General features: G+C 52.6%; 10 protein-coding genes across 10 annotated transcripts; 2 read left to right on the plus strand and 8 right to left on the minus strand.

Moving 5' to 3' along the window:
- Positions 1 to 2,122: 2,122 nt before the first annotated feature.
- On the minus strand, positions 2,123 to 3,359 carry trm5 (tRNA (guanine) methyltransferase; the record flags this gene model as incomplete). Its single annotated transcript, XM_001209028.1, has 3 exons — positions 2,123 to 3,078; positions 3,124 to 3,201; positions 3,251 to 3,359. 3 exons carry the CDS (start codon positions 3,357 to 3,359, stop codon positions 2,123 to 2,125), a joined length of 1,143 nt encoding a protein of 380 aa, XP_001209028.1.
- Positions 3,360 to 4,091: 732 nt separating this feature from the next.
- ATEG_01664 (uncharacterized protein) lies at positions 4,092 to 5,090 on the minus strand (the record flags this gene model as incomplete). The annotated part of the gene is made up of 1 exon (XM_001209029.1): positions 4,092 to 5,090. One exon carries the CDS (start codon positions 5,088 to 5,090, stop codon positions 4,092 to 4,094), a length of 999 nt encoding a protein of 332 aa, XP_001209029.1.
- A 559-nt stretch (positions 5,091 to 5,649) lies between these two features.
- On the minus strand, positions 5,650 to 6,310 carry ATEG_01665 (uncharacterized protein; the record flags this gene model as incomplete). The annotated part of the gene is made up of 2 exons (XM_001209030.1): positions 5,650 to 5,672; positions 5,818 to 6,310. The coding sequence occupies 2 exons, from the start codon at positions 6,308 to 6,310 to the stop codon at positions 5,650 to 5,652; spliced, it is 516 nt and encodes a 171-aa protein (XP_001209030.1).
- A 202-nt stretch (positions 6,311 to 6,512) lies between these two features.
- On the minus strand, positions 6,513 to 7,559 carry ATEG_01666 (HET domain-containing protein; the record flags this gene model as incomplete). The annotated part of the gene is made up of 2 exons (XM_001209031.1): positions 6,513 to 7,288; positions 7,535 to 7,559. The coding sequence occupies 2 exons, from the start codon at positions 7,557 to 7,559 to the stop codon at positions 6,513 to 6,515; spliced, it is 801 nt and encodes a 266-aa protein (XP_001209031.1).
- A 487-nt stretch (positions 7,560 to 8,046) lies between these two features.
- ATEG_01667 (uncharacterized protein) lies at positions 8,047 to 9,196 on the minus strand (the record flags this gene model as incomplete). The annotated part of the gene is made up of 2 exons (XM_001209032.1): positions 8,047 to 8,493; positions 8,552 to 9,196. The coding sequence occupies 2 exons, from the start codon at positions 9,194 to 9,196 to the stop codon at positions 8,047 to 8,049; spliced, it is 1,092 nt and encodes a 363-aa protein (XP_001209032.1).
- Positions 9,197 to 10,007: 811 nt separating this feature from the next.
- On the minus strand, positions 10,008 to 11,276 carry ATEG_01668 (uncharacterized protein; the record flags this gene model as incomplete). Its single annotated transcript, XM_001209033.1, has 4 exons — positions 10,008 to 10,081; positions 10,132 to 10,227; positions 10,443 to 10,876; positions 10,933 to 11,276. The coding sequence occupies 4 exons, from the start codon at positions 11,274 to 11,276 to the stop codon at positions 10,008 to 10,010; spliced, it is 948 nt and encodes a 315-aa protein (XP_001209033.1).
- Positions 11,277 to 12,353: 1,077 nt separating this feature from the next.
- Positions 12,354 to 13,875, plus strand: ATEG_01669 (glycoside hydrolase family 75 protein; the record flags this gene model as incomplete). The annotated part of the gene is made up of 7 exons (XM_001209034.1): positions 12,354 to 12,629; positions 12,680 to 12,745; positions 12,775 to 12,932; positions 12,988 to 13,136; positions 13,205 to 13,426; positions 13,635 to 13,742; positions 13,802 to 13,875. The coding sequence occupies 7 exons, from the start codon at positions 12,354 to 12,356 to the stop codon at positions 13,873 to 13,875; spliced, it is 1,053 nt and encodes a 350-aa protein (XP_001209034.1).
- Positions 13,876 to 17,553: 3,678 nt separating this feature from the next.
- On the minus strand, positions 17,554 to 19,117 carry ATEG_01670 (uncharacterized protein; the record flags this gene model as incomplete). The annotated part of the gene is made up of 3 exons (XM_001209035.1): positions 17,554 to 18,215; positions 18,369 to 18,544; positions 18,765 to 19,117. The coding sequence occupies 3 exons, from the start codon at positions 19,115 to 19,117 to the stop codon at positions 17,554 to 17,556; spliced, it is 1,191 nt and encodes a 396-aa protein (XP_001209035.1).
- A 576-nt stretch (positions 19,118 to 19,693) lies between these two features.
- ATEG_01671 (SDR family oxidoreductase) lies at positions 19,694 to 20,550 on the plus strand (the record flags this gene model as incomplete). Its single annotated transcript, XM_001209036.1, has 2 exons — positions 19,694 to 20,303; positions 20,357 to 20,550. 2 exons carry the CDS (start codon positions 19,694 to 19,696, stop codon positions 20,548 to 20,550), a joined length of 804 nt encoding a protein of 267 aa, XP_001209036.1.
- A 347-nt stretch (positions 20,551 to 20,897) lies between these two features.
- Positions 20,898 to 23,975, minus strand: ATEG_01672 (PX domain-containing protein; the record flags this gene model as incomplete). The annotated part of the gene is made up of 6 exons (XM_001209037.1): positions 20,898 to 21,122; positions 21,175 to 22,318; positions 22,368 to 23,164; positions 23,226 to 23,534; positions 23,604 to 23,833; positions 23,882 to 23,975. 6 exons carry the CDS (start codon positions 23,973 to 23,975, stop codon positions 20,898 to 20,900), a joined length of 2,799 nt encoding a protein of 932 aa, XP_001209037.1.
- Positions 23,976 to 24,025: the final 50 nt, after the last annotated feature.

The following is a 24,025-nucleotide window of genomic DNA, read 5'->3' on the forward strand; positions in this document are numbered from 1 at the left end:
GTCCGCCGCGCTGGTTCCTGCCGCCCGTCGATAAGCCTGGCCCAGCTGATTGGGCCCTTGTGGCGGTTTTGCCGGCTTGGGCTTGGGATTACGTACTGTAAATCCTCTTTCATCTACCTACGGAGGAGGTAGGGAAGTATTCTGCCGAGAGATAGGTATCTAATTAGGAGTAAGGGCATACCGAGTCCTCATCATTCTCATAATTGAAGGAAAGGATCTCATCAGGCTCACTACCTCACAGATATTCCAATTTATTCTCCTGCACAATCCCGGAATTCATCAATTTTCAGCCGCCGTTATCTATCCTCCAATCAGCGTTCAGCGATAACACCACTATCGGCCAATCACACTGCTTCTATTCTGCCCAATCCGGCCTAGCGTTCGCCGGCAACGGGGATCAGCCCCTGCAGCCGGGATTTCCCCACAGCCGCCTAGGCCCCATCTGGCCTAGCGTCTCCCGAATTGGCCACTGCAGTAAATCCGTCCTCTCTTATTGGGCACCACGGCTTGGGCATCAGCCCACCGCTTCCGAGCCCTGCATCGTCACTGGCAGCATTTATTCGTCCGAGAGCTCCTCCAAGCTCCCACTTACCTAATTCTTACTCCGTCTGGAGAAGTCTCCTCCGGACTGCTGCTCATGATTCATGACATCTTGTCATCTGAACATAGGCTCAATTTTGGTCTTTCTTTGTCGGGGCGTCGTAAGCCATGGTAGACTGTAGACTCTTGTACATAGACTCTGCAGACATCGGCTTCACATGCCCGAGGTAATCTTATTACTTAATAGCGGTCATCTACAGATCGCATGCACATGCATTCGTGCACACCACCTCATCCCTTCCCAGATCATCCAATGACTAGCTATACAACCACTCCCATTAGCAAATCCCTCACATCATCATGTCGCAGCTATATCCCTCAGCCATGCAGGTTGACAGCTGCTGTACCACCTCCAGCATTGAGGCATTTTCAAGCCTGGTACCTGTCACATGTACTGATCAACTGAGATGATCTGTAAGAGTACTCCGTCCTACCTAGGTACTAGAGTTATGCATAGATCAGGTGACCTCATGCACGCTTATCGATGACCTTATCCTGCTCTCCCTACACCGACACATCGGGAAATCAACGACTCCATACACAACAGCCCATATCATATGTATATCCAATGCAAACACCAAAACTCCATGCTACCGATACAGCGAAAAAAATTCAAAAATCCCAAACACCCCATGCACCTGCACCGTCCCCCCTTCACTCCGTAAAATTCCGCAACTTGGTCAACTCATCCAGCAGCTCCTGCAGATCCCCGTCCGAGATCTTATGCTGCAAGCTCGGAATCAGCGATTTCGCCTCCTCCGCATTATCACAGCACAGACTGCCTGCACAACCCGTCAGCAATGGCCCTCAACCGCGAAAAGACCACCTACCCAGCTGCGACCGCTCAAACATCTCCAGCTCCGTGTGCGCGTTCAGCAGCCGCTCCACGGCCTTGATGTTCTCCTCGTCCTTGAACCGCGCAAACACCTCCAGGTAGTCGAGCGTTTTGGTGAGGTTCCTGTGCGCGAGATGACTATGTAAGCGGGGGTGCGCTGTCGGGTCTCCACAGGCGACTCACTCAGGCTCCTCGTATTTCTTGCCGCCGCGGCGCTTGTTCTCGAGCACTTTGTTGATGACCAGCCGCGCTTCGGACAGCGACAGCGTGTGCGTGTTCTGGTCCGCGCCGAGTTTGAGGGTCGAGGCCGCTTCCAGCTCGCCCTGGGGCAGGGCGCGCTTGCGGTGTGTCGCCGGGGGAAGTTGGACGCTCATCGTGTCGTAGGATACTTAGACGTAGCGAGGGTGATGTAAGGAGATGCCGGTGGCGCGGTGGTTGTTGGATTAAGAGAATGGAGGTGGGTTGATGAGGATGTTGTTGCACGGTGGAGTTTTGTTCCGGCAGTTTGGGGCGGTGACCCGCCTACCGCCTTCGTACCAACGGAGGACGGGGACTACAGTATTTTGATGCATTTCCCCAATTGAGACGAGAGGAATGGGTATCTATTCCGATTGTATGTACGTTCTAATTATATGATAACCGATATATCCATAGCCAAACTCCATGCTATGCGCCGACCAGACACGATCAAACCTGCTTAAAAGCTACCTCCTTGGGAAGACGGAAACTAGCACAGAACATCTGCTTGTTGGGGCTGACCAGGCGCACATTGTGGATGGCCAGCTCGAGTTCCTGCTTCCCACTGCCGCCAACGCAGTCGTCTGTCGTGATCGTATATCCGATGCGCTCGGAGATGCGCTGGCAGATATCGACATGGTCATCGTGCTCGTCCGCCGAGTGGCCCGAGAAGCAATACACATGCACCATCGGGAGCGCCTGCGTCGTGTGCGGCGCAAAGAGCGACTCCTTCCCGGTGTAGAGCCCAGGGAACGCATCCAGGAACTCGATCGCCGTCGCAGGCAGATTCATGACGTAGTGGTCGAAGACCTGCGGACGGTGGTAGACCTCCGGGGGTGGGGGAGGCGGCTGGTTGTCCTTGTTGGCGCTTCGTCGGACGCGCGGCGCGATGGTCACAGTCACAGGGTCGGATTCCAGCAGGGACTGGGCGGACCAGCGGATGAACTCGCGTCCGTCCTTGTTGAACGGCGTCACGAACTGCTGCACCTTGTTCCGCTTGACGGCGTCCTCCATCACCTCGTATCCGTGCGGGTTGAGGTCGTTCGCCCACACGAAGATCTTCTTCTTGCCGGCGGGCACGGCAAACGGGCCCACGCCCGCCATAACATCGCAGACCATCTCGCCGGAGCGGAACTTATTGACGAGGCGGCGGTGCTCGGTCTCCAGACGGCTGTTCCAGTATACGCGGGAGAAGTCGAAGCGGAATTCGCAGTCCTGTTCGTGCTGGATGACGTTCAGATCCGGGTCTCCGGCGATCACCTCCAGAGGGAACGTGCGGAATTCGCTCTTGGTGCCGACGTCCTCCGTCTTGCGGATGACGGTGCGGATCTGCGGGTTCTTGTCGAGCAGGAGCTTGGCTATGAGGGTCTTCCAAGGGAGGTATTGTTCGCGGAGGTTGAGGTGGGCTGTTTTCGTCAGCGGCATTCATGGACCCCCAGAGGTAAACGTACCAACATGGCCAACTTGCGTAAATCCCTGCGGGACCTCGTCGAGCAAGTCCTCCGGGAGGATCGACGAGATAATATCAGCTGTCATACCATTAGCCTGCAGCCCGTAGACGCATCGTGTCCCGCCTACCATAAGTCCAGTAATCGTATTCCAGCGTCAAGTCGTATCGTCCCAGCCCAACGGTGCCCTTTTCCACGAGCTCATTGATCGTCGGCGACCAAGTCGTAGCGTCTATCATGGTCAGTGATGTCAAGCAGTACGCAGGCCGAGCAAAACCTACCATCATACTTCACTCCCTCCCGCAAGAGCAGACATTTCCGCACGGCATCCTCGGTCTTCACCTCCCGGATGGAGCTCAACCGTGGCAGGTTCAGCAGATCGCGACTCTTTTGCAGCTCCCCACGCACCCTCGAGATATCCGAGTTTTTGAAAATTGTCGCGGCCGACAGAGGCACCGTCTTCTTGAAGAACGAGCGGTCCAGGACCCGCATTGCGCGGTTCACTGGGGGTCGGAACATTGTGGGGATGTCGCTGTCCAGCGGTTTGGTCGAGTCGGCGCTGAGGTCCATGGACGAGGTCTGGATGGTTTTTATTGAGTTATGAGTGGAGGATAGGGCGAATTCGAGAGTTCGTCGTCATTTGCATGCGTTGCAGTTCTGGTGGTTCTGGTGTCGGTGGTGAATTTTGGGAACTTTTTTTGATGGATTGGGTCGCGATTATCACCACGTGACATCGATCTAGATAAGATCTACGGAGTATACAAGACAGACTATGGGAACATCAAGTCCCCGATTTGATGCATCGGCCCGAAACTCTTTAGGTACACTATAAACGACATATTTCATAAAAGACCCAGCTCAATATGAACAATTTGCCCCGAAAATAACATCAAACACAAAGAAAACAGCGCATACTTACAGACCAGCTTGGGTATCATATCATATCATATCGGCATCAGACAATCGGACCTTCACTCCCTCAGTCCACTGAGCACAGTCCGACCCATCTCCAGCTGCGCCTCCAAAGTCGCAATCCTCTCATTCAGAATGGAGATCTCATTCTCCTTCTTCTTCACCGCGGCACGCGAGATATCGCGGCCCCGGGTAATACCCTTCATCTTCAAATCATGCCTGTTCAGCAACGACACCAACTCCTCCATCGCGCGCCGCGGCACAACCGTCCCATGACCCTCCAGGATCTTCATCGCCTGCTGTGCAAGATCCGACGTATCGGCTCCCGAATTCGCCGACAACGCATTCCGATACTTGCTAGGCGTCGGCGTCGACGAGATATCCACTGACGACGGCGAAAACGACTGGCTTTGGGTCTGCGATGAGAAGATCGACGTGGGAGTCATAAAGCTCTCACGCTCCATGCCTGCGAACTTGCGCTTTCCAGGCGTCGTAAAGCTGTCCGTGCGCGGTGTCTTCCGCGGGCTATACGTAAAGTCCGACGAGCCGAAGCTGGGGGTGGCGGGGGGCGCCCGTCCGAAATCCGGCTGACGAGGCGGCTGACTGAGTAGCTTTTCAAAATCGTCGTCGGCGACGGAATCATCCCAGCCAAACTCATCCGTATCCTCGGACATCATGCGTGCCTTGGCGCTCTTCGGGCCCGTCTCGAGCTTCGCAGCGGGGCCGTTCCGGAACGGACGGTCGGTTTGGGGAGTGAGGAGGCCCGTCCCGACATTCCGCGACGGCTTTGATGGTGTTTGCGGTCCTGTCATGGACTCGGAGGTAGAGTTGGAGAGAACGGTCTGCTTCTCGCGGATCTCGGCATCGCTCGCCCAGAGGAAGAAGTTGCACTTTTGGTGCGGGGGCAGTTGGCATGTGTAGACTGGGTCGTTAGTGTCGTACTGATGGCTTATATCGATGAGGGTCCTTACACCATTTTCCGTGACTTTGGGCATGATTTCTGGACTCCAGCTTGGCGGCTGGAAGCCGTTTGGTGCAGTTGCAGTACCAGACCCCATTGTTAAAGAACCCCTTCAGCGGAACATATGTTCGCGGGGACGGCTTGGGGTCGGGGGTTTTCTGGGGAGATGCCATGTTTGCAGGAGATGTCTAGCAGGAAAAAGACATCCTGACAGGCGTCATGGAGGAGGAAGATGGGGGAGAAGATAACGAGGTCAAACATGCGACGAGGTCGCTATGGAAACTGCGGATGTGCCGCCACTCGTTGCGGGGGCGGAACGCGTTTAGCGCCCGCCACTATATATAGCTTCAACTATACGAAGTACATTCTTCATCACCACATCAAGTCCATCAGAAACTATCCCAGCAGTATCTCTTTCCATACTGGCCCCGGAGAGTATGACCACTGCTCTGCACCTTTCCGCACAATGCCAATTCCACACCTTTCAGCGATGTCTCCATCCCAGGCTATGACCATTACCCAGTAGAAAGGGTAGTCACCAGAGGCCTCTAGATGAGCATCCTCTCGTACGGACTGCCATAGCGATTCAGTACACTCTGAAAGGAGTATAACCTCAACTTCCTTGCCGATCCGCACAAGATTTGCGTTGTTTGGAATCACATAGCCGCAGGTGTCGCCCCTTCGGTCAGCCAGCAGAAAAGTATCAACGATCGGGAGCCTGCGGATATCGCGCTCCAAAGACGACGAGACGAGAAGTCTGATAGATGTTGATGAGAACCGCAGGAGTGTATACTGCCTGGCCTTGTTCGTCGTCTGCTGCATACCCGGATTTGGCACATTGCCCCGTGTGAGTAGTGGATGACAGCGATTGCGATAGCCGACATAATTCTCATTGGTTGCAGCGGCAGATTTCAGCCCGATATCCAGTAGCTGCAGGGCTTCATCCGGAGTCATCGCTGACCACACAATCCATGTTCGTGTATCAAGCCACTCAGTTGCAAATATCGACTCCGTACTCTGAAACTTTGGATCAAAGTTCCATTGTGGCCAGTCTACGGCTCCCGACCAGCCAGCCCATGAATAACTAGGGAATTCTGAGCGCCGTTTAAGACCAGAGCCATAGTACAGAATGCTGATGTCAAAAGTCGATGTTAACAGTCCTTCGAGAATGCTCGTGTGGAGTCGATCGCTGAGGAATCGCAACATGCCAGCAAAGGCATTAATAGCATCGCCGCCCACAGAGAGCTCCCGTTGAGAGTAATAGAATAATAGGAGGTGGTAAGCGACGATGGCAGTCTCCTCTGGATCCAAGGCCATGGAGATCAAGCTCCCCCATGGTGTGCTTCGATTCCCTTCTCCAGGAGATTTGTAGTGATTGTTGTCTTCACACCACACACATCAACGGCAGCGGAAGTAAACCCGATGGTCGAAAAATATGACACTGCGGGTCGAAAGAATATGTTCCTGGTAGCTTTTATGGATCAGAAAGAGTCTATGAATGTATGACCTGGGTCTAGACTCACGTCCAACCTCGAGTAGAGTACTTGGAGATGTTTAGAAACTCGTCGGGCTCTCTGAGGACCGTCATGCGCACGCCAGGGGCGATCTCTTCAATGACTTGGACTGCGTGACGAGAGTTCGGATGAACTCCCGGCAATCCAGAATCTGCATTCTGTCCACTTGCAGCGATGATTGTGGCCGTGGCTCCTCTGTACACCAGGTCCATATAGCCAATACTGTCGGCGAGGTCTTCATCATCATCCTGGACCAGACATAGACAGTCGACCCATAGGTACTGCTTCCCCAGCAGACGCACCAGGTCTATCGCATCTCTAATGGTTTTTGGGAGTTGCGAAGCCAATCCAGCTAGGGCTCCCGGTCTCATTAGCAGATCCTTGTTTCCCTTTGTCAGGCGAACCTGCTCAACTCCGCCCCAGACATAACTCAGCGCAAAGTAATCACGATGAATGGGCGTCTCCACCATACAGCCATTGATAACATCAAGCAACCGAAAGGTCTTGAGGCTTGGGCCTGCGGAGGGGGAACAGCCGATGCTCAGAGGCTGCGGTGCGCACTCGCTGCCGTGCACCGTTTCACAGCTGTGTAGCCACTCCGCGATCAAAGCGATATCGATCTGGCCCTTTTCAATGGTTATACCAGCACGGGTGATCCATGGACTCCCAGGGCTGTCTTCGAGAAAGACCACACGAGTACCCAGCGAGCCGAGGATAAACCCTCTCCTCTCCTTGTTCCATAGTGCCTCCCTGGGACCTCCTCTTCTCCGTTCAGAAGGACCTGTCAACGCAAACAATTTTATACGGCAGAGTGGGCAGCCCTGCCGTTCTTTCAGCTCTTCAATAGTGGCTTTGGTTAGCTTTACCGAAAAGCTTGCTAGAATACACCTCATCCCTTCACAAAGCTGAGCTGGGATACCCTCACGAGCGCATATCTCGTCAACATTGTCCACTGATATTTCTGCGCATTGGGGGACACCAGGTTAGTCTAGGGAGCTTTCATACTGGGTCTTGGCGAGTAACTCACCGACACCCTGATTAAAGAGATCCATCATGGCCGTAAAAGCTGATTGTTCTTGATCTGGCGGAAGCTTTCTCCATAGATGTTCCGAAATGATATCTTGGCTGGCACATTGTTCGCATAGAGCAGGAGTATCCATTTTACAACCTAGGAGTACCTAGCCGGCCTGGTGGAAAGGCAACTGCGGTAAAGAGAAAGAAAATGGAAGTTCCACCCCCAGTTCAACATGTAAGCACTTGATGCAATCAGCTATATAGGTGAAACTAACCGACGAGAGAAAAGTGGCTGGCTGGATCAGGCGTCTTGGGACATTATCTGGGCTGCCCAATTCACGCGGGGCTCTTTATTGTGGCGCAGGCAGTCTCTAGCTATATGGCAATATACCATATGCTTTCAACCATGAGTGATGAAAGAGAAGAGTTCAAACCAGACGGCTCTGCAAGTTAATACTCGTAGATCAGGGCACTATCTACTTTCTATATTATCATACATCCTCATGCACAGCTCTAATCCTCATTTCACCCATGTTGATGCCCCATCTGGAGCAGACGTGGCCCGCTCATCACTTCAACAATGCCTGTCCCCGTGTCATTGATTCCTCCAACAGGACCTCCCACAGTGCGAACCAGCCATCGGTCCCACGTATACTTTCCCAGACTGATAGTGGCGACCCTCCAAAAGGTGAATGCGAATTCGCCATGTTCAGGGTCCTGAATACGAACGGCCCAGCTTTCCACATCAGTGCCAGGTTCCAAAGGCACCGAGGTGCCAGGTCCCTGGGGAGTGACTTCAACAATCCCACACCGAGAAACTATGGCCTTTCCATACTCAGAGATATAGGCAAAGGGGACGACATTGGACGCCTCGTCGATGTGGTATCCAAACACGACAGAGTATCTGTCGCCGCTTGAGCGCCCCCAATAAAACTGCGTCAGATGGTTCGCAAAGGGGGTCAAACCCCAAAGCTAGCCAAACAGAGAACCATTAGCATCATGCGCACCAACCACCGGAGGAATTACGTACCTGGTCATGATATCCGGATCCCTGAAACGAAAGACGGCTACCATTGATGAGAAGCGTGGCAGAGACGTCGGCATCAGGCACTGGATTACAATAGCCCAAGGTAGAAGTCCATCGAAGAGATGCACCCGGACTGTTGAGCCCACAGGCGACATGGGCCGGTGCACGAGAGCGCATCGTGATGCTGCCCGAGATACCAACCGCGGGCAAGTCGAGCATCAAATTATATGCACTCAGATCAGGTGCAGCGAACCAGCTCATCCCTCCGCCTTCTACATAGCCCCGAGACCCATCGCCGACGGTTCGCATGTGTAAAGCACCCGCAGGCACGTTGTTCTCATAAGTAGTCCCATTGGGCAAGGCAATGGTCAGAAGTATACCGTGGGCTTCTTTAGAATAGCCCAGAGCGAATGTCGCAAGGACAGCGGCCGTTGCGTCTTCTGAGACAGCATTAAAATACCACCCGCTGTAGGCAGAGCCATTGGCAACGGTGATATGAGGCCCGTCCAATGCTGTCAGCCCCACCTCAGTATCTGACGACGATGTCCCGTTGACCTGTCCTGCTGGGAAGAAGTACGACCTCGGCGGCAGAGTGGACGCCGCCGTTGCTCCCCATAGGGCTGCAAGAGTGCAAATAGTGGCGCGCATGGTGTATCGCTTCATTGTGCTTTGTAGCAAGAGGGTGAGACTGGGATCATCGAACTATTTATTCCATCTAGCAGCATGAGCCCCTTGAGTAAACACGCTAGTGCATGAGCCCCTTGAATGCACACGGTATGGTAAGTCCGCGATCACCAAGGCCTGTGTTACACGAATCGCAAAAAAGGTACCTAAGCAGCTGAACGAGCGCGCTGTACCATGCATTTTTAGTAGGGAGAGAAAGCGGGGTCTACAGTGATGGCTTATACTGATTGGAAGTCAGATCGAATTGAAGACAGGATAGAGTGGACAAACCATGGCGTGTGCCGGGGTTGAATATCCATGCCCAGGTTGGTTTTTTCATGGACTAACACAGCAGCATCACAAATGTCCCTTTGAGTTTCTGACCTGTCTCCTGATGCAGCTGGAAAGCAGTCTTTCAGCCGCAAAAAGAAGCACACTGAGTCATAATCCGGAAAGGTTGGGCACATTTCCCGGGGCAACCTAAGTATTGAATCCCAATCGCTCATTGTGGCTTGCTGATCAGCGGCAGGAAGGTGGCCTAACCATTGGTGGTTAGAGGAGTACTGCTCTCTTGGATATGAAGCCAGACCCTGTACATGTGTCTGGGATACCCCTGAAGTGCAGCAACAGGGATATATTAAAGATGTAGTACAATGTTACGCCTACCCGCCAACCCCATGCCCCCGACAACTCTATAGTCCACTATCACAAGTTGTGGAACATTAAAGTTATTTCAATATACTATGATCAGCTTCAGTGGCGCTGCTCAGACCCCAAGGAGCACATTTTGTGGTTTTCACTCTGCCGCGCACACTGCGTTGATGCAAGCCAAATTATCGGAGCAATCATCATGAGAGCTACATGAAGCACCTATCCCCTTGTCAATATTTGGTATTTTTCATGTAATGCTGCAGACTCACCGGCGCAGTGACCAGCCCACGAGCAGCCGGACGTACAGACTCCTTCCTTACACGTCAAGTCATCAGAGCAGTCATCTTGAGTAGAGCAGGTGGCACCTATAATTTCATCAACATTATCTCCAAATGATCAAGACGATGCTGAATACCTTCACAGTGTCCTTCCCAGGAGCACGTAGGCGACGACCCACCCGAAGAGCAAGCACCATTGACACAAGTTAGTTCGTCGGCGCAGTCATCGGCGGTGGAACAAGTAGCTCCTGCATGTGCGATTAGTATAATAAAGCAATCATATGGAGCTGACAGCGCCATACCTTCGCAGTGACCTTCCCAGCTACAGGTAGACCCAGTTCCTCCCAAGCCAGCGGCCTCGGTAATGTCACTCAACTCGGTTCCAATCTGGATGTTGTAGACATAATTGTCGATGCCGATTGCCTCTCCACGGTACGCGCCAAACTTGGGCTCGTTGCGGCCCAGGAAGGTATTGGCTTCTAACCGGGTGGTGCCTGTCGTTGCAAAGGTTTGCTTCTCGCCGTTGAAGTACAGTTCAGCCCAGCCGGGGCTGCCCGTGTTGATCACGATACCGAACGAGTAGACGGTGTCTGTCTTAAGGGTGGCAGACCACTGGGTCTCGCGCTTGCCCGAGTACCCATTCTGGTAGCGGAAGTTCAGCATTCCTTGCTTGAATTCTAGGGAGAGGGGGATATTGGCATTCCCGCCCTCTGCGGTGTTCCCCGAGTACGCCTTGCTTACAGGACATTAGCCTCATGCACAATGACAGGAATTTGAGTGCACTATACGTACAATTGAAAGACCATCAGATCATTCTCAATGGCGCCTAGATTGAACTTGTATCCGATGTAGTAGGTTTTATCGGCCTCGATTTTGTTCACAAGGGTGTGATATTCCGCACGAATGTAGTCCTTGATGCGATGGAAATGCAATGCGGGAGTCCCATGAGGATCGGTCCCCAGCTTGATGAACAGATCAGCCGGGTCGGGGGTGATAGTGTTCTCGCGATCTGCCTGTAGATTCTTCGTCCCAAGCATTGACGGATTGTCACCCCGGGCTGCAGAGAAGTCAATCAGGGAGCTTGCAATGGCCGGCTGGAGAGAGGCCAGAAGGCCGAGTGCTTTGCAGAATCGCATTATGGGCCTCCTTTAGACGGACTGCTCGTGTAGAAGGAAGTGATGGTGATTTTACTTCCAGTAGAGTAGAGAACACGTGGGCGTTATATGGTCTTATAACGAAGTTCACCTGCCAAGCAACATTCCCTCCCTCTACCTCTAGTTTCTCCTTCTGTTTACCTATTTCGTCCGCATCCTCAACTTGCCAGAACTGCCTCAGAAAGTGGCCCAGGCAAATGACAAAATCGGAAAATGGCAGCCTTAGGAACGATCACGACCCACCGAAACCGCCCCAGGAGGATCAACTGCAATGTAACGTCGCTTATATTGGGAACATTAACGGTGGCAAGAAGAAGGAAATCCTGGCCGACAGGATTCGGGGATAGTCTGGCCCCTATTCCACAGCTCATACCACTCCGCCCCAGCAGTCGGAATGGCCCGACATGGAGAATGCATCGGATATTGATGCCGGTGACATTCTGCACAGTTCTGCACGGGGGCAATGCAGAAAACCCTAATATGACAGTTGGTGATCCCTCCCAATCCAGTACATAGTCATATCAATTGGACCGTCGCCTTCTGGAGGGTCACGGACCTCTTGGTAACGATCTGACAAGAGCTGTTTCAGGAGAGACCAAGCCCAACCCCTTCGCTTGACGCTCTCGCTACATGAATCTAATGAATCCAGCCGCCCCGCATGGCAGAAACGGCCCGTAAAGGGTCCTAAACGAAGCTTAGCTTGGACGCCACAGCGCTCTGAGACACCAGTAAGGTGCCGCACGGTGAAACTAGTCACCTTGGCGGGGACTTGACTAACTGTCGATGTGGCGGGCACGATGGATCGAGACAGCTGTGCGTAATGTAAATCACCTAGTAGCCGGCCCGGTCATATTGGCCCATATACTACGATCGCCTGTGGCCTGGTCACATGGGTATCGATGTATCCTCGGACTGGAGAAGGCTCAGAAGCGGAGTGAAACAGGATCAAGGCAGGGGAAATGAAACGCAGGCTGATCAGCACTATAGAAATGGCGCCGCATGCCCTGTTCCTGCAGCAGTGTATTCTAAAGAAGTTGTACTTTTAGACATTCATTCACTATGGTCTTCAAGAAAGCAGCCATCGGGCTTACTCTGCCCTTTGCCCTCTTCAGCTCTGTCGCTCTGGGCCAGACCGTTGATGGCTCAGACTATGATAGTCCCAATGGAGGTCCTCCAGGAAGCTATTTTGCTGCGGCCAGCACAATGCCCGTTGCCGCTCTCCAAGCTGCAGCTGCAAAGGCAACCAAAGTCCCTTCGTACGCCACGTATCCCGTGAGCCAGGACGATAATGCCAAAAAGTCCACGATCCACAGTGACTGGGCGTCCTTCAGCCAGGTGAGCATCCCTGACTTTCTTCAGAAGGACAGAGCTAACACGCAGTATAGGGCGCGGCCATCTCCTGGGTGGCCGACATGGATGTTGACTGTGATGGCATTGACTCTGGGTGCGAGGTATGTCATGATAACTCACAGTCAATTAGCATGAAATTAAGACATCCCAGGGAAACCCAGATGGCCAGGATGCGACAAACTGGGGAGCTCTTGCTGCATATGAAGTTCCCTTCATTGTAATTCCTCAAAAGTACCTGGACCACAATGGCAATGCCCTGAAGGGAAACAATATTGCTGCGGTGATCTGGTGAGCAGACTGTTCCTCCCTCTCATTATGGGCCATCCCAGCTAACAAGACGAAGCAATGGCAAGATGTTCTACGGTATCCTCGGTGACGCCAACGGAGATGAGCCCCAGGTGACCGGAGAGGCTTCCTGGCTGATGGCCAGAACTTGCTTCCCGAACGAGGGCCTGAATGGAAACAAGGGCCATACTGCGGCGGACGTTACTTGTAAGAAGAACCCTCTCCTTTGTTCCTCCTGTCAACGTGAATAGCCCTAACTGATGCTTCTTTTCTAGATATCCTGTTCACCGGCGACGAATCTGTGCTTCCCTCATCTGCCCTAAATGAGAACTACATCACCAACTTTAGCACTCTCAGGTCCATGGGTGACAAGCTCGTCAACGCCCTGGCTTCTAACCTGGGACTGTCTGGCGGCTCTGGCGGAACACCAACCACGACCACGACTGCTACGCAGCCCACGTCGACCGGAACCTGTTCTTGGGCCGGTCATTGCGAGGGTACGTCAATCGAATTGTGCTAAGATACTTCACTGGACTTTACTAATCTTGGAAAAGGCGCAACCTGCTCTACTGCAGATGACTGCTCTGATAATCTTGTGTGCAGCGGCGGTGTCTGCTCGGTAGCTCAGTCCTGCTCGTGGGCAGGCCATTGCGAAGGTATACATGATTCAAGAGATTATTATAGGACGCTCTAACAATGCTTCAGGTGCCAGCTGCTCCACCAACGACGACTGCTCTGACCAGCTTGCTTGCAAAAATGGCGTTTGCTCCACTGATGGAGAAGTGGTGTGCTCTTGGGAGGGTCATTGTGAGGGTAAGCGAGATTTCTGTTGACATGGCATGGCCTTCCATTCTAACCTTTTCTTCCTGAAGGTGCCACTTGCTCCAGCAACGACGATTGCTCGGATGAGCTCTACTGCGCTGGCGGTGCCTGCACTTCTGCATAGTACCCGATAAGTGGACTAGGCTATGTGTCTGGAGCTCTCTTCTCTGGATATCTTCTGCCGCCATGAAGTTGTTCTAGAAGCTCACGCTATTGACTTGGACATGTGGACGCCTATTGGAGGTTCGGTCATATATATTGAGACGCGATGAATACATAACTTTTATAACTACATGAAATAATCTGTTCAGAGTCAGCTTACTCCTGGGTCTGTAAGTAGATACGTGGAACAACTGAGGGCTTTATTATCGATCTTCAGCAAAGTGTAGTCGATGAACTCATAAACCACACAGATCCTGTATATAAGCGGAACACCCTTCCAGCAATAGTAGGTCGGACAGGCCAACTTGACGCAAACCACTATCCAGTCACTCATAGGAACGCCCTTTAACCGGCCCTTCCGCATTCACGAGCGTTTTAAGAGAACAGTGTCCCACAACAGGCGGAGGGCTTCCCCGGCCGGAGGGTACGACAACCGCCCACTTCACAGGAAGCAACGCAGCATCACGGTCTCCCTCCGGCTGGTGGCATGCTGCACTAATAGCAGCGCTACATGCTGAGACCGATGGGAGCAGAAAGGTAGTTCTCTGGAACCCAATCCCGACAAGTGCAACAACAAGAACCATCCCTGTAGCCAGGGAGAAGATGATCCCCATGGGGAGTAGCAAGCTCTCGATGAGGAGTCCGAATCGATTGGCTCGTCGCTGGGCAGGAATGCCGCTGACCGAGCCAGGAACACGCTCTGCGACACAAGCCAATGGAGAAGTAGAAGATATGCACTGAGCGGGACGCTATATCGAAACGGTAGCGATAGGAAGTATGTTGATCGTTGCATGCCCTTTGGACAGGAGACACGGAGGGGTTTCCGCTCTGATCCGTAATGACTCCATTCGACGGCTATGCAGAGGCGGGTGAGGAGCGTGTTATAAAGGAGGTAGAGTATGCTGATCTCCAACTGCCAGGAGTTTGCGAGGATCACGGCACCCCAGAATTGCCCAGGACCGATAGATGAAAACCTGCATGACAGTCATTGGGTTGGGACGACCGAGTCCAGCTTTCCAGAACGTGCTCAGGCTCATCTCTACAGTTTCACCGTGGCTTGACTCGGTCGATATCCGGCCATATTGAGTCAGAGATTGAGGCGGTGCTTCTTCAGATAAGAAGCTATTTGCATCGAATCGTGAGAGAGGTACAAGTTGATATATATCAGACGGCTCATCGAAGCCAGCCCCGTTATTGGTTGGCACATTCCGATTCGCCATAGTCGTGAGAATGCAGAGATCTCATAATCCCAGAGATTAGTAGAAATCCGAGCAAGCATCTTTCAAAGATATGGATCAACAGCATGATCCGAGAGATTTATACCGTGCAATTCTGACAGCCGATAGTAACAAGTTCGTCCAAATCTACTGCTTGTAGGCAGTGATACTGATCATTGGATGGGAGAGAGAATATTTGCTTTTCCTGGAAGGAGGCATGGTGTACATGGCTGCTTTGTTATCGCACTCGACTGCCTGTTCGGGATTCTCGTACGACATTGAACAAGGCTGACCAGGAAGAGGCTTGTCCAATCGTACATCGTCAGTGCACATTTCGATCCAGACCAAGGACGCGGCTGACATCGTCTGCTATATATATAACGTGCCGGCCATGGGTGCTAAGCATCCATTTCCAACTGAGCTCACAACTTCACTTTGCACTATCCCATCTTCAATGATCAAAAATCAAAGTGCTTCCTTGCCTCATCATGGTCCGCGGCTCACGAAGGGTGGCGCTGAGATGCATCACCTGCCGGCGCCGAAAGGTCAAGTGTGGTAGGTGATTGTATCCTTGAAAACGCTTTGCTTCAAATGCGTCTTGAGACTAACAAAGGGACCGAAGATGAGAAGCGCCCTAGCTGTACACGCTGCAAGGCATCTGGCATTCAATGCGAAGGCTACAATCATCCGCCCGTGTTTGTCGATGAGACCAAGCGATGGAGCAGACGCCATGAACAGGCTTCTCCAACTGATCAATCCCAGCACAGACAATGCAACATTGTCCTGCATCAAAGATACTCTCTTCATGGCTTACTCCCAGAGGAGAACGATATACTGAAGAGCTATTTTCTTTCTCGATTCGTTGCAGACGAGGTTAGCGGCTCCGCTTTGATGAGAATACTGGTTCAAACAGTCACGGACTTCATGCCAGAGAGGTCTCCACAGCAACTTTGTGTGAAGGCCCTGACAGCAGGTTATTATGGCATCACCAACCGTGATCACGCAACTTATTGTAAAGGAGTTGATGCCTATGCACGTGCATCAAGAAAGCTTCACCAGGCACTAGAAGACCCCAACAGCCGCCTGCGCATGGAAACATTGATCAGCGTTCTGTGCTTATGCATCTACGAGAATATTGTCCCTACGTATTCGATGACCTGGCTCACCCATTACGAGGCAGTTTCGAATATGGTATGCCATTCCACACTGACTATATCTGAGTCTGGACTAAGCCGCGGCAGATTGAATGTCGGGGTCCAAGTCGCCATAGAAGCGGCATTGAGAGAGATATTCTCTCAGCTTGTCAGTACATGATCGTGAGTACGAACTGCCTGTGCATACATGTGTCTCTGCTCATGTTGATGCATAGATTGTCAGCGCTGCTGCGCGTCGACGCCACTGCTTTCTCTCAAAACCGTCGTGGAGGGCTGTCCTGAGGGATTCGAAAATGGGACGCACAGGATATCTGGCGCTTTACGACATCCTGTCAGATATCCCAGGCCTCCTTCAGGACTTTGATACATTGAGATCGAACAATTTTCCCGACAATGCATGGACCGAACTTCGTGACCGGACGGCAAATACTGTCTTCGCGCTTCATACATGGAGGTCCAATCTGCCCTTCACGTTCTCATCGGCGCACGATTTCCCACCAGCATACAGTCAGGATACAGCCGCTGCTCTCGCCCTCCACCACACGGCCCTCCTCCACCTGGAGGAGCTGACATATTCACTATGCATTCCTTTAGGGCCAGCGTCAGTGATGTCAGATCCTCTACAAGGCGGAGTGGACGCTGCACGGATCGGTGTGAGACATTCTCTCGCAAGCGAGATTTACCACTTGGCGAGCTCATCTATCAGCCAGACAAATTCCTTTCCTGGGGCCCTTTTCTTCATTTTACCTCTGCATGTCGCAGCCGAACATATAGATCCCGAAAGGCAAGAAGAGTCTTTTGCTCTGAAGGTGTATATGGATGCTATCATTGGGGGGTCCCATGGCTTTCATCTCGGGCGATGCAGGTCAGCTTGGGACTCTGTATCTGAGTCGCCGTCCCCGTCAGGACCGGTCGAAGGGGCTTAAGAAAGAGGCGATTGTCTAGAAGCTTGTCATTCTGCTCTGCATGGTGATCATGGAGAATGGAGGGTGGAAGGTTGGGAGACTGTTCTATTCTAGGATCAGGTCATTTCATAGCAGATTCAATTCATTCTTGCTTTGTGTTCATAGGGAGTATAGGTGCCTGGCAGCTCAATTCATCTCTTGTTCGATATCTCCAGGAAATACTATATCAACCAATTTCAAGCAGCCCGTACTGGAGGATTTGTTCCACATGTTGGGGCTAGGTTCATACGAGAATCTTCGAACTAGACCGTGCAACATCGATCCGCTTCTTGTATAATAATTGAAACATAATATATCAACCATGCTAGTTAAAACCAGTAAAGTCACTCAGTAGAGAATCCCACTGGATGTCATCGACAGCGAACATATTGCCCAGATCGCCATAAATAAATGGCCAGGCTTGCGATGTCATGGTAGCATCATCATTGGCGTGATCTACCGCCATAGACGTATTTTCCTGCCTTGCATCCTGGGACGGGGCATTTCCAACAATTGCCCTGACTTGGTATGGATAACACCGCGCTAGCAGCCTCATCTTCGAGCAAATACTCCCCACAATGTCCGTCTCTCTGTCTGCCGCGGACATTCCCTTGAATTGCCTCTCCAGCGCGGTGGCAAGTTCTGTAACAAGATTGGGATAATCTGCGGCATCAACAACGGCCTGCACCTGAGCTTCCACGGCGGAGTCGGTCGAAGCAGTAACGAGCTTGAGAAGGGTCAATACGGCAGTGGGAATGTAGCCGATTGCGGCACACACACGACTACTGGTAGTGACCGTCATCTGGGCAATTTCCGACGGCAGTAGATTTCTGATCGTGTGAATGAGTTCCTTGCCGCGCTGGATTATACCCATCAACATGGTTGTCCGGACTGCGCTGGCAGGCTCGGCAGTCCACAGTTCCTCGCGAAGGGACAATTCCTCCAACCTCATTTCCACATACTTGACTTCAGTGCGGATTGCATTCGCTGCAGGGGTTGTCAGTCATCATCGACCACTTTGGATCAAAGACGCACCTGTTGATGAAGGACAGCTTGAGAGATCCTTTTCTACACATGCCCTCGCTCTATCAAATTGCCGCTGCAGCGAGCCGCGCGTGACTTGGACAAGCACGCTCCCACCACTTGCTTGCATCGACGCGTAAGTTTCATCCATTGTTGCCAGGAAAGACTGTATATGGATGAATGGCGCGATCCACCGATCTGACAGCCGCTCGGAAGATGCCATATGTTCCATGCACGCATCGATTCGACCATCATGCTTCATAGTAACCGGCCGGCTGAGTATGCCACCGAGACTGATAGATAGTTAGCCAAAGCCGCATCTACCACCACAGACAAACTCGCCTAGCCGACAGCCAATACGTCCCGAGCAGTGCCCGCTGCTCATCTAGACTGAGACTCGGCTTTCTGTGGAGTCCCAAGTCATACAACATAGAAACACAGAGCTGAATCAACAGCAGAAGTCGCGGGTGATTCCTCTCTGCGGGATATGAGTACCATGCGCAGTGAACTAACAGACCACGGAGCAGCTCGAGGTTCCTCTCAGAGCGTGTCACAATTCTCAGTGTAACGTGCTCCATAATCTCTTCAACGACAGTCCTACGCAGAGGGTGCGCACTCCCCATGGCCGCAGCCACGACGCACAGAAACAGAAAGGGCTCTCGGCCCCGGAGCCGAGCCGCCGTCTCGCCGTTTGGAAGCAATACAAAGGGAAACTTGGGGATAAAGTCAAGCTGAAAGGACGCCACCAAGCCTTCGGCCTCGGCTTCATCCAGGAGCCCTCGATCGACGATAGACGGTTGGCCCTCCAGAACTGAGCTAGTCGGCGGATCGGGCCCGTGGGACGGGTCTTGAGCAGCCTCTAGCATCTCAGCAATATCGGTCGAATCCGGCTCAGGATCACGGGATGAGCCCGAGACGTTGGTGAGCGGATCCGGAGTATAGGACGACGACTGGCTCGGCCCGTTCTGTCGGGTCAAGGCAGCCAGCTGCGACATCAGCTGGTCGACCTTTTTCTCCAGCACCTCCACACGGCTGTATCCATGATCAATATACAAGAGCCATATGTTGTGTGCGCTGGAAGGATTACCTCGGTGCAGCCCTATGACTCCGCCTCGACTGTGGGAGGTCCAGGTACGTGCATGACTTGCCTAAACGGGCGCACCGCTGGCATAGATTGGCGGCGTGCGGCGTGCATTTCACTTTGGCAGCCGTGCACGCGACGCAGGCCCTTCTCTTAGCTGGGGACGGTGTGGCGCTCATGATGTCTGAGGAGGCGGGAGAGGAACGGACGTTGCAGCCCAGTTGGATCGGCCGAACCGGAACATCCGGCCCGGAACGGGTGGTAAATCCGCCGATTGTATACGGGGTATATAAAGTGAAGTAAATCCAGTGGCAGCATCCATCACGGATATATCCTCTTTTGACCCGAATAAAAATAAATAATGACTTCATACGCTATCACCGGAGCCTCCAAAGGCATTGGCCGCGAGTTCGTGCGCCAGCTCGCTGCCAGCTCGACCAACACAGTCCTCGCGATAGTGCGAGACCCCGAGTCATCGGGCATATCGGAGCTCGCCTCCAAACACCCCAACGTGCATGTCGTCAAAGGCGATGTGACAGACCCCAAATCTATCCAAGAGGCTGCCTCGGCCGCAGCTGCCGTCACCGGCGGCAAGCTCGACGTGCTCATACACAACTCCAACGCCGTGGACATGGCCAGCATGTCCTCCAACCCGACGCAGCTGCCCTTTGATGCTGAAGCCATTCGGGCAATCTTCGACCCGCCGCTTAGTACAGCGATCTATGGCGGGCTGTGGACGACGAACGCCTTCCTACCCTTGATTGAGAAGGGCACCCAGAAGAAGATTGTGCACATCTCTAGCGGCATGGCGGACTTGGATCTTATCAAGAAGACGGGTGTCAGCGGTGCTGTTGCGTACTCTGTCGCAAAAGCCGGGATGAATATCCAAGTTGCCAAGTACGCGGCAGAACTTGCGCCGAGACGCATCAAGGTGTTGGCTTTGAGCCCTGGATGGGTTGATACGTGGGAGGGTAAGTGGCCTTTTGCTTTGATGCAGCAGTGCTGGAAACTGATCTCGTCGCAGGAGCAAAACCTCCTCCGGTAGTAGAAGCGGAAAAGGCCATGCTGAAGCAGTTTCAAGCAGCGGATCCAGCACTTAAAGGACAGATTCAGCCGGAGGAGAGTGTTAGAAAATGCCTCCAGGTCATTGAGAGCCTGGATGCGGAGACCAGCGGCTTATTCCTGAGTCATAATGGAGATAGGGCGAAGTGGCTGTGATTGCTCTGGATGCTCATGGCAGCTATTCCCTGGCACATGTTGATGGTTCTGTATGCAATACACCTCGCTGGGTTCGAAGCATGAGTAGCGCTTTGATCTCCTGTGCGAGGGGTTTGCCAGCATTACTAGCGACGCTGACGTGATAATAGTACCTAGCTAGCAGGGCAGAATGAAACAAACGTCGGTCTAAATGTGTGTTCTTGTATTCGGCTCTATAATATCAGAATGGAGACAGTATATCAACAAGAAACGGATCTACTTCATCATCATGACCCCCTTGTCTACCATCAATGCAACACAACAATGCAATCCAACAGAGGGTATCTATAGCAAGAGTCGTCTCCAGTTTACTCTGCAAGAACCATACGCAGCATCATCCCGAATGACTCGGAAAGCTTGAGAATCTCGGAGACGTCGGGCTTGACCGGCTCTCCAGCCGTCCGCCGAAGTTGGTCCTGTTTCTTCACCCGACGCTTTCGCTCTGCGCCGATCGGATCATCATCGTCCTCATCGTCAAGCTCATCAGAAGGCTCGGAATCGTCATCTGAGATAGCGAGATCTTCGAGGTCGGCCTGCAATCTAGTGTCAGTAACCCCATAATGCAGAGTATATAGGTGAACATACCTCGAAGAGACCAAAGTCACTTCCCTTGAAGGTCGCGCTACCTGGGAATGCTTCGTTCGCGGTTCCTTCCGCCGCCATCTTTTGGCGTGTCTTGCTGAGGTGCCAGCGTTTTCGGTCCTCGTGCCATCTAATAAGAGCGTTTATCTCTTCCATTGCCTTGTCTTTATCGATCTGGCCGACATCCTTCGCTCCATGAAGGAGGGCGTTCATGTCAAGAGCACCACCCTGTGGACCCTGGCGCAAAAAGTTCAAGATATCTTCTATCCATGCCATCAACGAGCCAAAGAGCCCATTATCGTGAACGTGCACTTCGTGGACAAATTTATAGAAATTCGCCTGATGACGTTCGCAAAGGTCGATGAAAGCCTGAACCGTCTGGTTGGGATCAGCAGATACATCCTGTCGCTGGCACTTTTCGATCACGGAGATAGCATCATCGGCGAATTGGGCAAAGTCAGTGATGCTGCTGTAGACATTCGCGGACTTGTAGACGCGCACGAGGGGCTCATAGAAAATCGTAAAGAGATCACGGAACAATTGGAGAGTGACAGGCTCCTCAACAATACTGAGCATCATGGCCTTGTCCCGCTGTCGAGTGTAAAGCTTGAGCAGTTGCTTCACATGCGCGAACCATTGCGCCCCTTCTTTCATCTCTTCGTCCACATTGTCGACCGCATAATTCCAGGCGACATACGAATTGAACACTTTCTCGTATTGCTCCGGGGTGAGTTCGTGAGGCAGAAGATCCGACCGCAGGATCGCCACGATCACATCAAGCTCTTCCGCAGTAGCCTCAGCGCGGATCACATTCTTGAGGTCTTCATCCGCGTCGGTAAATGCCTTCAGCTTCTGGCAAACTATCGGATCTCCAACTTTCGCGGCCAGCGCGTCAATGGACTTTTGGAAAGCTCTAATGCCATCATTCAAAGTCATGGAGAAAATTCGCTGCAGGAGAGATCGTGATCCGAAGGGCTGTGCGAGGAAAAGATCTAATACGCCGGACATCACGGCGGCAGGGTTTGCAATCCGGATCACGTTCTTTAATAACGTATAGGGGACCAAGGAGTGGATTCTCTTGAACTGGGCGAATAGCTCTGGGGAGTTGTCCTCCGCCAGGAACAGATGATAGAGAGTGGCAGCAACCCTAGACTTATTAGCGAGGCTTGTAAGGTTATCGAGGGAGTAGTACTCACTCAATGCGGAGCCACTCAGCAAACTTCTGATACTGAGGGCTAAGATCTTCGATCTTCTCCTTCTCCCGGATTTCCGCAAAAAGCTTTGTCAGACCATCTGCAACAAGTCGATGGTTAGGAAGATATGAAGTAACACTGGTTGCAATGCGATGCTTACTGCTCTCGACGATATCCCGACGGAAGTTCTCCATGTAGACGTCCAACTCGGCCGCGCGTTGCCTCGCGATCTCATAGAATCGTTTCTGTTCCTCTATCCGTATAGCATCCACTTCTTTCCTTCGTTCGATGTCAATAATCTCTTCTTCGTTCAAGGAGATAGGTGCGCCAGTGAGAAACTCTTCCAGCGCTTTCGACTCAGCCACACGCTTGTTCTGCAATAGGGTGCGCAGGAAGGCCCGAAGGGAGACTCTTTGTTCCTCTCTGTACAGGACCGCATCTCGAGGCACCTCCCCGGAGGCCCTGGGCGACTTTGGCCGTCCAAGGGAAGAACGCAGAGACGACCTAGACAGCGAACGGTGGAGGTTGTTGGTGCCCGGGGTTAGATGAGTGTTCGACTGTCCTTCGTCGGGAGTGCTTGTGCTCTGTGTTGAAAGGGAGGAGACTGAAGATGCATCGTCGTCGCCGTAGCTGAAAAAGCTCGAAGACGACGTGGATGACTTATTCTTGCGGGGGAGGGGGGCCAGCGGCTTTCCGGGGAACTCGGTGCGTAATCTTCTGTGGAGTTTCGCGAACTCCCCATATCGGCGGGCGACGTAGATCTCCGGGTGACCTTCACGACGGACACGAAGAATGAATTCCTGCGCATGACTTAGCATCCGATCCGGTTGATAACGACCTGGAGGACAAGAGGCGCCTTACTGCATGTTGATGATACCGTACGGTCCTCCTCACGGAGGCAATGCGGACGGCAGCCACATTGATATCCCAACCGTTGATCGCATGCCCTTCTGGCATATTGACCAGCAGGCCCTTCTCATTGGCCCCCCGATCAACGACTTCCATCTCGGAGAACTGTATCCGCTCTTCATAACCGGACGCGGTGGGAATTCCCGACACCATCATGAGCTCCACGAGCTTCTCGCATTTTCTGGCCAGCTTTCTGCGCTTTGTCTCCTCCAAGCGGTCTTCTGATGACGACACATTTTTCTTTGCGAATGATTCTAGGAACTATACGGTCGATAGTCAGCTATGTTTGGCGATTACCCCTCATTGACGCAACGCGGGGAGCACACGCACCACTTGTAATTTATCCTGCCAAAACTCCTTCTCGCGGGCCTGGTCGAGGAACGGAAAGTTGCGCACATGGTGTACGAAGATGTAACGAAGGATAGGAAGTTCTGAATCGACGGGTGCGACTTCGCCGTATTCCGATCTGAACGGAGCGCCGAAGCGTTGAAGGGCGGTGGGGGAGTTCAGCTCAGCGATTTCACTTTGGACCTGGCGGGCGATGAGTTCGCGCTTGAGATCTGTTCCAGTGAGTGAGATGCGCAGGTCGATGAAGGAAAATCACGTACAATGCTCTTGTTTTCCCGTCAGGATCTGGTTAGGGGTCTCCGACGACTGGTCGGTCGGCGCGACATCGCCACTGATAGTTTTCTCCGCCGACATCTTTGCGCAGCACGATGGTTCCAATATGTTCCAAACGCCTGATCAGAGGC

Source organism: Aspergillus terreus, genomic scaffold (assembly GCF_000149615.1).
Source record: "Aspergillus terreus NIH2624 scaffold_2 genomic scaffold, whole genome shotgun sequence".
Taxonomy (NCBI): domain Eukaryota; kingdom Fungi; phylum Ascomycota; class Eurotiomycetes; order Eurotiales; family Aspergillaceae; genus Aspergillus; species Aspergillus terreus.